Here is a 12,077-nt window from a genome sequence, read left to right as displayed (position 1 = left end):
CTTCCAAATTAAAGGATACTAAAGAGACATGACAACTGAATATAAGGCATGATCCAGGATTTTATTTTGCTAAAAATTTCCGGGATAACTGATAACCTGAATAAGGTCTATATATGAGATACTAGTGCTATATCAATAACAGTACTATATCAATGTTAATTACCTATTTTGACAATTGCATTATGATTACATGTGAGAATTTCTTTGTTTTTAGGAAATATAGAATGAAATATTTGAGTAACTTACTTTTTCTCACAAATAATTTATTTTCAAATGGCTTAGAAAAATGGCTTAGAAAAAATTATGTATAGATACCTACATACAAACACACACATAGAGGATACAAGAATACTCTGTATGATTCTTGCAACTTTAAAAGAAAAATATCCCAGCTCATAAACAAAAAACGACAAGAAAACTGGAGATAATTGTGGAGATAAAGAAATTTCACATGAAGTTGAAGTCAAGGTAATAGGAAGTGTTCAAGTCTAGACCTGAACATTCAGAGGAAATATAACTGAAGATATTCACTAGTATAAGAGAGGAAAACTTAAAGTTTTAAAAAAAAAGCTATTAAAAGGAAATGTCCTCGAGGTGCCTGGGTGGCTTAGTCCATTAAGCAGACTCTTCCATTTGGCTCAGGTGGTACCTTACAGTTTGTGAGATGGAGCCCTACACTGGGCTCTGTGCTGACAGCATGGAGCCTGCTCCGGATTCTCTCCCTTTGTCTCTCTCTCTCTCTCTCTCTCTGCTCCTCCCCCCGCTCAAATAAAAAAAAGAAAAAGGAGAGGCGCTTGGCTGGCTCAGTCGGTTACACGTTCAACTGTGGCTCAGGTCATGATCTCGTGGTCTGTGAGTTCAAGCCCTTCATGGGGACCTGTGCTGACCACTCAGAGCTTGGAGCCTGCTTCAGATTCTGTCTCCCTCTCTCTCTGCCCCTCCCCCCATCTCTGCCCCTCCCCCTCCCTCTCTCAAAAATAAACATTAAAAAAAAAAAAGGAAATGTCCTCTTAGTAATTAAACTGATTACTCTAAGAGATGACATACAAAAAAGCTGACAAAGTAAAAAAGTTAAAGATAGGGTAGACAAATTCATTCATAGCAGCTACTGAGGAAAACTATACAAGCATACCTCAGAGATACTGCAGGTTCAGTTCCAGACCACCACAACAAAGCTAATATCACTTTAAAAAAGTGAGTCAAATTAATTTTGGGTTATGCTTATACTACACTCATCAACTAAGTATGCAACAGCAATATTTCTTAAAAAACAACATACATATTTCATTGCTAAAAAATATAACCATCATCTGAGTTTTCAGTGAGTTAAGCACTGATCACAGATCACCATAACAAATATAATGAAGAAGTCTGAGATATGGCAAAATGTGACAGAGAGACACAAAATGAGCAAATACTATTGGAAAAATGATGCCAAAGACTTGCTGAATGCAGGGTTGCCAAAAACCTTCAATTTAAAAAAAAAAAAAAAGGCAATAACTGCAAAGCACAACAAAGTGAAGCACAATAAAACAAGGTATGCCCATATTTTGGTACATATTTCCAAAGTTAAAAATTTGATATCAAAGAAGGCAAAAATGTTGCCATTTGGTGTTACAGAAATATCCCTGAACTGGTTCAGTCAGTAACCTCAGTCATTAATAAGTATATCACATGTGACACTTTTATTTTACCTATACGTAGTTCTAATCCAAGAGAATTACCTATTTAGGGAAATTAAAAATTTAAGTGAAAAGGGGCACTTGGGTGGCTCAGTTGGTTAAGCATCTGACTCTTGATTTTGGCTCAAGCCCTGAGTTGAGCCACCACACTGGGCTTGGAGCCTGCATAAGATTCTCTCTCTCCCTCTCCCTCTGTTCCTCCCAGGCTCACGTGTGCTTTCTAAATAAATACATACAAACATATGTACATAGGGGCGCCTGGGTGGCGCAGTCGGTTAAGCGTCCGACTTCAGCCAGGTCACGATCTCGCGGTCCGTGAGTTCGAGCCCCGCGTCGGGCTCTGGGCTGATGGCTCAGAGCCTGGAACCTGTTTCTGATTCTGTGTCTCCCTCTCTCTCTGCCCCTCCCCCGTTCATGCTCTGTCTCTCTCTGTCCCAAAAATAAATAAACGTTGAAAAAAAAAAAAAAACAAACATGTACATAGACACATAAATATTTTTAAAAATAAAATTTAAATGAAAATATTTTAGTAGTTTCAGACAAACTTTATCTCAAAATAATACTTTTGGCATATGTAACTAGAACTTACAAAGGACAATATCTTTTAGAAACCATATCTGATAGGTAATTTATTTATTCTTACCTGTTACTCCTTTTAACTGATTTGTTCTGCCATGGTGGATCTATCACAATTACATCATATGTTTTCCTACCTGAAAACAAACACACAAGGTATTTCAGAAAATACCTTCCATAGATGATCACTTTAAAAACTAAGGTGCAATGGGGCACCTGGGTGGCTCAGTCAGTTAAGTGTCTGACTTCAGCTCAGGTCATGATCTCACGTTCCGTGAGTTCGAGCCACCCCGCGTCAGGCTCTGTGCTGACAGTTTGGAGCCTGGAACGTGCTTCAGATCCTGTGTCTCCCTCTCTCTCTGCCCCTCCCCCACTCACACTCTGTGTGTGTCTCTCCCTCTCAAAAATAAACATTAAAAAATAAATAAATAAAAATTAAAAGTGCATTTACTACAGATACAAATAGAATGCAACAAAAGGATTTGTAGCATTTATTCAAATAGAATAATTTAACCTAGAAAAATTAAATTTCCCTTATAATTTAGTACAACTAGAATTTTAACATAATTTCACCTATTACTATTTATTCAAAGACTACCTGAAAATAACTACAGCTCACTTAGCTAGATACCAATCATCTGTAAATGCCCTATAAATCTTTGTAGCCATGTTAATATGGTCCTTTCAAATGTAGGAGGGGTTAGTTTTTTGGGGTTTTTTGAGTTTTTTGCTTTATTTTTTAAACTTTCTTTTGAAATAATTTATCTTAAACCTGATATGCCCACCATAATATAACTTCCCCAATTGTCTACAATTGCCTTTTTCTGGCCCAGGATCCAAACCAGGATCACACATTGCATCTAGTTGCCATGTGTCCTCAATCTCTTCCACTCAGGAAAAGTTCCTGTCTTTTTTTGTCATTTATTACTGACACTTTGAAGGCTACTGGCCAGTTATCTTATAGAATGTCTCCTAATTTGGGTTTGGTACTTCCTCATGATTAAATTTAGTTATTAATTTTTGGCAAGAGTATTACCAAAGTAATCAGGAAATAAGAGATGTCAAAATGTCTCATTATTGGTGATACTAACTTTAATCACTTGGTTAAAGTGCTGTCTACCAAGTTTCTCCAGTTTTCCCTTTGTAATTAATAAATATCATGTAAGGAGATATTTTCAGACCATGCAAATATCCCATGTCTCATCTTTTCACCTACCACTTTGACATCCAATTACTATGGTGTTTGCCAGATAGAAACTTTCTAGTTCTATCAGTCTACCCACATATATTAATTGGAATTTTACTGTAAGGAAGAGCTGTCCTTTTATAAACATAGCTTTTATAAACATAGCTATATTTTGGTAAATCTAGAATTTCATACATAATCAAAACAGTGCAAATTAAAATAAGGAAGTAACAGTTTTCAAACTATTAGAGTGACAAATATCAAAAAGAATGGAAAACAGCATTCAAACATAGCATAATTTCCCATTAATTTATTATCCTGTCATCTACCCTGAAGAATCTGACATGAATAACCACTCATATGTAACATGGCTTGATAGCAATTAAAAGAAGCTTTTCCTTAATGAACTATGTCAATTAATACCTTAAAATGTTGCTATTAAATGTCCAAATAACAATAAATAGCAAATTTAAATATTTCTTTCCTACCTCATCTCTTAGATTATAATAGTAACAATTTATTAAATACATATAAGTCCCTGACATAAGCAATTGATGCAGATTAATTCACTTAATCCTCAAAATGACTTTCAGAAGTAGGTTATTATCATACCCATTTTATAAACTAGGAAACCAAGGCTCTTTTTATTAGCCCAAAGACTAACAGTTAAGCTTCAGAATCTAAATCCAAATTCAGCTGTGGACTTCAATCTTTAAATTGTGTTAACATTATACAGGAAAATATTTCAAGAAATTTTAGACAATAAATGTGAACATTAGCTTAATATGTAACCTAAAAGGTTAGGGTGTAAATATTCATATCTGAAGTGTTTCTAATTTGCTATAAAGAAAAGTTAAATAAAATTGTTTAGGGGTGCCTAGGTGGCTCAGTTGGTTAAGCATCTGACTTCAGCTCTGGTCATGATCTCATGGTTTGTAGGTTCAAGCCCACGTTGGTCTCTGTGCTGACAGCTCAGAGCCTGGAGCCTGCTTTGGATTCTGTGTCTCCCTCTCTCTGTGACCCTCTCCTACCCACACTCTCTCTCCAAAAAAATTTTTTTAATTTTTTTTTTTTAAATTTTAAATAAAATTGTTTGGCAAAACCAAATGTATCCTGAATTCCAAAGTACAGAGCAGCAACTGTGTTTGCTCTCATGGGGACTAATTACTTTTTGATGCTTTGCTCATAATTCTTATTTTTTAATTTTTTTTTTAATTTTTTAAATCCAAACTCAGCACTTTTAAAATTTTTAAACAAAAATTACACAGAGAAAATGAAGTGTTTACCCTATCCTCATAAAATGTTGACCCTCATTCAGCATTCAGACTAGCTCTTGACTTTTAATGCCACAGAAAAATTGTATTTTTCTAATAGCATAATTACTTACAGTTCAGAAGTGGATGCATGCAAGAAATGTCAGACAAAAGAAAACTGCTTTTTGGTGGCACCAGGTATTTCTGTCCCATTAATGTAATAATTTTTGTAAAGCTAGAGTTGTTTTCAACAATCCGTGAAAATAAATCCTGTTCAGTAACAGACATATCCTCTTCCGTCAATTGTAATGCCTGCAGTTCCATTTCATTCAGAGAAGGCAAATGCTTTGCCATTGCACATAATTCTGACAAATTGCAGGTATCAAGCGGTAAAGTAATGGGCTCACTACACTTGTTCCATTTTTCAGAAAGTGGATGAAGAAAGCCACTTTTGAGACCTTCTTGGATTAACTCCGAAGAGCCATCCAAAATCAGTCCCCTGATCTGTAAGAAAAATTTGTTACAGTATATTAAAAAGTCATTAACATTAAAACAATTACCTAAATAATGAAATTCCTACTATGTTTTGAGTATTTGAACTTATAGATGAAATCAATATTTTTAAAGCTTACACTAAAATAATTTTAACATACAATGTAAAAATAAAACTATGTGAGTACACCTTTGAAGTACTGTTTCTTAAATGTGGAATGAAACAAACCTCATAAATTCACTTACAGTTAAATAACTAAATAATGCACATAAAAAAAACACATTCTTAAAAATGTATTAAAACAAAGGGTGCCTGGGTGGCTCAGTCAAGCATCCAACTCTTGATTTCAGCTAAGGTCATGACCCTCAGGGTCATGGGATTGAGCCCCAGGTTGGGCTCTGGCTGAGCATGGAGCCGATCAAAATTATCTCTATTCCTCCGCCCTTCCCTACTCACCCACTCTCTCTCTCTCTCTCTCTCTCTCTCTCTAAAAAAAAAAAAAAGGTATTAAGATGAATTTGAAAAAAAAAAAACAAGGGTGAATTTGATAACATGCATGTTTCCAAAAGAAAGCAGAATTTCTAATCTGTAAAGCAAACTAAGTTTAAATCACATATAATACTGTTTCTTTAGTGATCCACTTTTAAAATAAACATACCTTTTAACTCTAATATAGTACTTAAATTGTAAAGAAAAAAGCAATTGTTGGGGCACCTGGGTGGCTCAGTCGGTTCAGTGTCCGACTTCAGCTCAGGTCATGATCTCGCAGTTTCTGAGTTCAAGACCCGCATTGAGCTCTGTGCTGACAGCTTGGAGCCTGGAGCCTGCTTTGGATTCTGTGTCTCCTTCTCTCTCTGCCCCTCCCCCCACTCACACTCTGTCTCTCTCTCAAGAAATAAACATTAAAAAAAAATTTTTTGGGGGCGCCTGGGTGGCTCAGTCGGTTAAGCGTCCGACTTCGGCTCAGGTCATGATCTCGCGGTCCGTGAGTTCGAGCCCCACGTCGGGCTCTGTGCTGCCAGCTCAGAGCCTGGAGCCTGTTTCAGATTCTGTGTCTCCCTCTCTCTGACCCTCCGCCATTCATGCTCTGTCTCTCTCTGTCTCAAAAATAAATAAACATTAAAAAAAAAATTTTTTTTAATAAAAAAAAAAAGAAACTGTTAAATGAACATAAAAACACAGTTCTGTGAAAATATAACTACAATAATTATAAAATTGAAATCTAAGTTCCACTTCTGGACAAGATGGAGTACCAGAAGTCAGATTTCACTTTTCATCTGAAATTACTTTTTACAAATGTATAAAATGTGTAATTTATTAAAAAGGCTTTCAGACCTTAGATGGATGTCAAGTAATGAAGAACAGTGGTCCCTAAAAAAAAGGAGAAACAAAATGATTTCTCCAGCTTACTACCTTGAGAGTTTCCAGGCAGCAGCACAGAGAAGGAGACCCATTCAGAGTCCATGAGTTGACCTGGGAAGATGGGGCTGGAAAGGTCTGGAAAGGTCAAAGCAGCTAGAATTTGCCAGGCAGGATACCAAAGAGGAGACTACACAGAGAGTTCTTATAAGCTGCAGAAGGGTCCACTTAAGTCTACCCAAGGCCAGGGAAAGAAATAGATGTGAAATGATCATAGGAAACAATACACAGAGCTCATAGAGAGCTGGGAACAATGCTCCCAACAGCCAGAATGGAAAATCTCCTAATTTACAAAGCAACAGGTAGACTACTCAAAAGGGTATTGCCTCAATGTTGGGGAGAAAAATAGCTCTAAAATAAAGGCTGCTCTGGTTCTAACTAAAAAAGCTTAGAGCAAGCTTCAAAACCTTTGTTTAAGAAAATCACAGGATGCCAAGATGGCGGAACAGCCTGGAAGTTTTTTTGGGGCCTCTCGTCCCTGAAATGCAGCCAGATCAACACTAAACCATACTGTACACCTAGAAAACTGATGTGAGGGTTAACACAACAATCTGAACAACCTGAACCACAGAACTCGGCAGGTACATAGCATGGAGAGGTGAACCGGGGGAGAGAGAAACAGCGGAGGGTAGGGAGCTGTTTTTGCTTGTGGAGAGAGGATAGAGACAGGGGGAGAGCACAGGAAAGCATCCACCAACCCCCAAAAGCAGCTGGAGAGAAAAGAAAGAGTATGCAAGAGACTGAAAAAAAAAGTGGGGGAAAGGAGGAGAGGGTTTAAATTCCACTAAGACTATAAACAGAGGGAGCACAGAGTCTGAAACTCCACAGCTCGATACCCAGAGCTGCTGTGATGGGAACAGCGAATCCCCAGGAACAGAGAACGAGATCCAAGGGGTCCTCAGGCCACACAGGGAGAGGCGGTTCCCCTGCTATGAGGACATTTGGTGGAGGATGTGTGGTCACCCCAGAGGCAAAGATCCCAGTGGACCTGAGAATGACCACATTGGCTGGTGCCAGAACAAGAACGTTAAGGGGGAAGCCTGGTGCCAGATGTGTGTTGTAATTTACCATAATCCCTGAAATGCTGCTGCTATACAATCACATGAACTTTTTCTGGGGCGGGCTGGCACCCAGCCACAGTCTTTGGGAATCAGCAGCAGCAGGGTCCCACGAATGTTCCTGGGGGCAGCCGAGCACCTGGCCATTGCTCAGTGAGATGCTCCGCCAGAGGGTCAGAATGGGTCAAAGTCACAGTCCCTGAGAAGTGAGGAGTTGGGAAATACAGCCACACCTGGGAAAAACTCAGGAGGGAGGTGCCACCTGGCAACCTAATGGCTTGGTCATGGAATGAAAAACTGGGGAGTGGATAGAACCAGAGACAAAGGAGGGGTGCTCGATTGCCAGTCAGGGAGAGCACAGAGTTCTGATACTAGAGTCTGGGTAGCTGGGTGACACCATACTCAGCCCTCACACACATGCGCATACACACCTACATGCACCACAACAATCCACCCCAGTGAGCTAAGCAGCGACATCTAATGGAGAATGGAGCCGATACACTAAACACCGCCCAACTTGGCCAACCTCGTGCTACAGGAACACAAGTCTCTCCACCTGCTTAGTTACAGACTATAAAGTGCTTCATAGCTTGACTTCTAGGGGAAACCGATGTAATTTCAATTATCTTCAGCCTGTTCCCTGGTCCATCTATTCAATTTTTTTCTTTTTCTTTTCTTATTCTTGAATACAGAAACAGAAGAAGTTTATTTTTATTTTCCATTTTTATTAAAAATATTTTTTTTAATTTTTTACAATATTTTTCACTTTTCTGTAAATTTTTTACATTCTATTTTACTTCCATTATTTCATTTTATTATATTTTAGTGTATTCACTTTTTCAAATTTTCAAACATTTTATTTTTCTGTTTTTCTTTTCTTTTTTTTTTCTTTTTTTTCTTTTCATATCTTTCCCTTTTTTCTCTACTATACCAAGCTCCTTTCAACAAACGGACCAAAACACACCTAGGATCTAGCATCACTTATTCGATTTTTTTTGTGTTGATTTAATTTTTTAATTTTATTTTTTTTACCATATTAATTTATTTTCTTCCTTCAAAATGATGAAACAAAGGAATTCACCCCAAAAGAAAGAATAGGAAGAAATGACAGCCAGGGACTTAATCAACACAGTACAAGCAAGATGTGTGAACCAGAATTTAGAATCACAATAATAAGAGTACTAGCTGGGTTGAAAATAGATTAGAATCCCTTTCTGCAGAGATAAAAGAAGTAAAAAATAGAATGAAATTAAAAATGCTATAACTGAGCTGCAATCACAGATGGATGCTGTGGCGGCAAGGATGGATGAGGCAGAACAGAGAATCAGCGAGGACAAACGTACAGAGAATAATGAGGCAGGAAAAAAAAGGGAGATTAAGGCAAAAGACCACGATTTAAGAATTAGAGAAATTAGTCACTCATTAAAACAGGAACAACATCAGAATCATAGGGGTCACAGAAGAGGAAGAGAGAGAAATAGGGGTAGAAGGGTTATATGAGCAAATCATAGCAGAAAACTTTCCTAACCTGGGGAAAGACACAGACATCAAAATCCAGGAAGCACAGAGGACCCCCATTAGATTCAACAAAAACTGACCATCAACAAGGCATATCATAGTCAAACTGACAAAATACTCAGGCAAGGAGGAAATCATGAGAGCAGCAAGGGAAAAAAGTCCTAAACCTACATGGGAAGACAGATGAGGTTTGCAGCAGACCTATCCACAGAAATTTGGCAGGCCAGAAAGGAGTGGCAGGATATATTCAATGTGCTGAATCAGAAAAATATGCAGCCAAGAATTCTTTATCCAGCAAGGATGTCATTCAAAACAGAAGGAGAGATAAAAAGTTTCCCAGACAAACAAAAATTAAAGGAGTTCGTGACCACTAAACCAGCCCTGCAAGAAATTTTAAGGGGGACTCTCTGAGGGGAGAAAAGACCAAAAAAACAAAACAAAAACAAAACAAAACAAAACAAAAGCAGCAGTGACTAGAAAGAACCAGAGAACACTATCAGAAACTCCAACTCTACAGGCAACATAATGGCAATAAATTCATATCTTTCAGTACTCACTCTAAGCGCTCCCATCAAAAGACATAGGGTAATAGAATAAGATCCATCTATATGCTGTTTACAAGAGACGCACTGTAGACCTAAAGACACCTTCAGATCGAAAGTAAGGGGATGGAGAACCATCTATCATGCTAATGGTCAAAAAAGAAAGCCAGAGTAGCCATACTTATATCCGACAATCTAGACATTAAAATAAAGACTGTATCAAGAGATGCAGAAGGGCATTATATCACAATTAAGGGGTCTATCCACCAAGAAGATCTAACAATTGTAAACATTTAAGCTCCAAATGTGGTGGCACCCAAATATATAAATCAATTAATCAGAAACATAAAGAAACTCATTGATAGTAATACCATAATACTAGGTGACTTCAACACCCCATTCACCGCAATGGACACATAACCTAAACAGAAAATCAACAAGGAAACAATGGCTTTGAATGAAATACTAGACCAGATGGACTTAAAAGATATATTCAGAACATTCATCCTAAAGCAGCAGAATATACGTTGTTCTCCAGTGCACATGGAACATTCTCCAGAATACATCACATACTGGGACACATATCAGCCCTAAGTAAGTACAAAAAGATGGAGATCATACCATGCATATTTTCAGACCACAACGCTATTAAACTCTAAATCAACCACAAGAAAAAATTTGGAAAGGTAACAAACATGTGGAGACTCAAGAACATCCTACTAAAGAATGAATGGGCTAACCAAGAAGTTAAAGAGGAAATTAAAAAGTACATGGAAGCTAATGAAAATTATAATACCACAGCCAAAAACCTCTGGAATGCAGCAAAGGTGGTCATAAGAAGGAAGTATACAGCAATCCAGGCCTTCCTAAAGAAGGAAGGTCTCAGATACACAACCTAACCTTACACCTTAGGGAGCTGGAAAAGAACAGCAAATAAAACCCAAAACCAGCAGAAGACAGGAAATAATAAATATTAAAGCAGAAATCAATGCTATCAAAACACACACACACACACACACACACACACACACACACAAAAAAAAAAAAAAAAAAAAAACAGTAGAACAGATCAATGAAACCAGAAGCTGGTTCTGTGAAAGAATTAACAAAATTCATAAACCCCTATCCAGTTTGATCAAAAAGAAAAAGGATATGGCCCAAAAAAATAAAATCAAGAATGAAAGAGGAGAGATCAAAATCAACACAGAAGAAATACAAATAATAACAAGGGAATATTATGAGCACTTATATGCCAACAAAATGGGCAATCTGGAATAGACAAATTCCTAGAAATATATAAACTATCAAAGCTGAAATAGGAAGAAATAGAAAATTTGAACAGACCCATAACCAGTAAAGAAATCGAATTAGCAATCAAAAATCTCCCAAAAAACAAGAGTCCAGGCCCAGATGGCTTTCCATGGGAATTCTACCCAACATTTAAAGAAGAGTTAACACCTATTCTCTTGAAGCTGTTCCAAAAAACAGAAATGGAAGAAAAACTTCCAAACTCTTTCTATGAAGCCAGCATTACCTTGATTCCAAAACCAGACAAAGACTCCACTAAAAAGGAGAACTACAGACCACTTTCCCACATGAACATGGATGCAAAAATACTTAACAAGATACTAGCCAACCGGATACAACAATACATTAAAAGAATTATCCACCATGACCAAGTGGGATTTATACCTGGGATACAGGACTGGTTCAATATCCACAAAGCCATCAATGTGGTACATTACATCAATAAAAGAAAAGAACCACACGATCATCTCAATAGATGCAGAGAGAGCATTTGACAAAATCCAGTATCCTTTGTTGATTAAAAACCCTCAAGAAAGTAGGCATAGAAGGATCAAACCTTAAGATCATAAAAGCCATATATGAAAGACCCACTGCTAATATCATCCTCAATGGGGAAAAACTGAGAGCTTAGCCCCTAAGGTCAGGAATAACACAGGGATGTCCACTCTCACCACTGTTATTTCAACATAGTATTGGAAGTCTTAGCCTCTGCAATCAGACAACACAAAGAAATAAAAGGCATCCAAATTGGCCAGGAAGAGGTCAAACTTTCATTCTTCAAACATAACATGATCCTAAACCCAAAATATTCCATCAAAAACTGCTAGAACTGATTCATGAATACAGCAAAGTTGCAGGATATAACATCAATGCACAGAAATCAGTTGCATTCCTATACACCAATAATGAAGCAACAGAAAGAGAAATCAAGGAATCGATCCCATTTACAATTGCACCAAAAACCATAAAATACCTAGGAATAAATGTAACCAAAGAGGGAAAAATCTATACACTGAAAACTATACAAAGCTTATGAAAGAAA

At 37.4% G+C, this 12,077-nt stretch overlaps 1 protein-coding gene across 2 annotated transcripts in view; it reads right to left on the bottom strand.

Annotated features, from left to right (window-relative positions):
* METTL4 (methyltransferase 4, N6-adenosine) overlaps positions 1-12,077 on the bottom strand; it is a 52,205-nt gene that overhangs the window by 23,807 nt on the left and 16,321 nt on the right. For both annotated transcript variants that reach the window (XM_045459744.1, XM_045459745.1), the window contains exons 4-5: positions 4,832-5,201; positions 2,326-2,395 (exon numbers count right to left, since the gene is read on the bottom strand). In XM_045459744.1, coding sequence (XP_045315700.1) covers positions 2,326-2,395; positions 4,832-5,201 — 440 coding nt within the window. The remainder of the gene's footprint in view (positions 1-2,325; positions 2,396-4,831; positions 5,202-12,077) is intronic.

Source organism: Leopardus geoffroyi, chromosome D3, assembly GCF_018350155.1.
Source record: "Leopardus geoffroyi isolate Oge1 chromosome D3, O.geoffroyi_Oge1_pat1.0, whole genome shotgun sequence".
Classification (NCBI taxonomy): domain Eukaryota; kingdom Metazoa; phylum Chordata; class Mammalia; order Carnivora; family Felidae; genus Leopardus; species Leopardus geoffroyi.
This window is presented reverse-complemented; position numbering and strand designations above follow the sequence as displayed.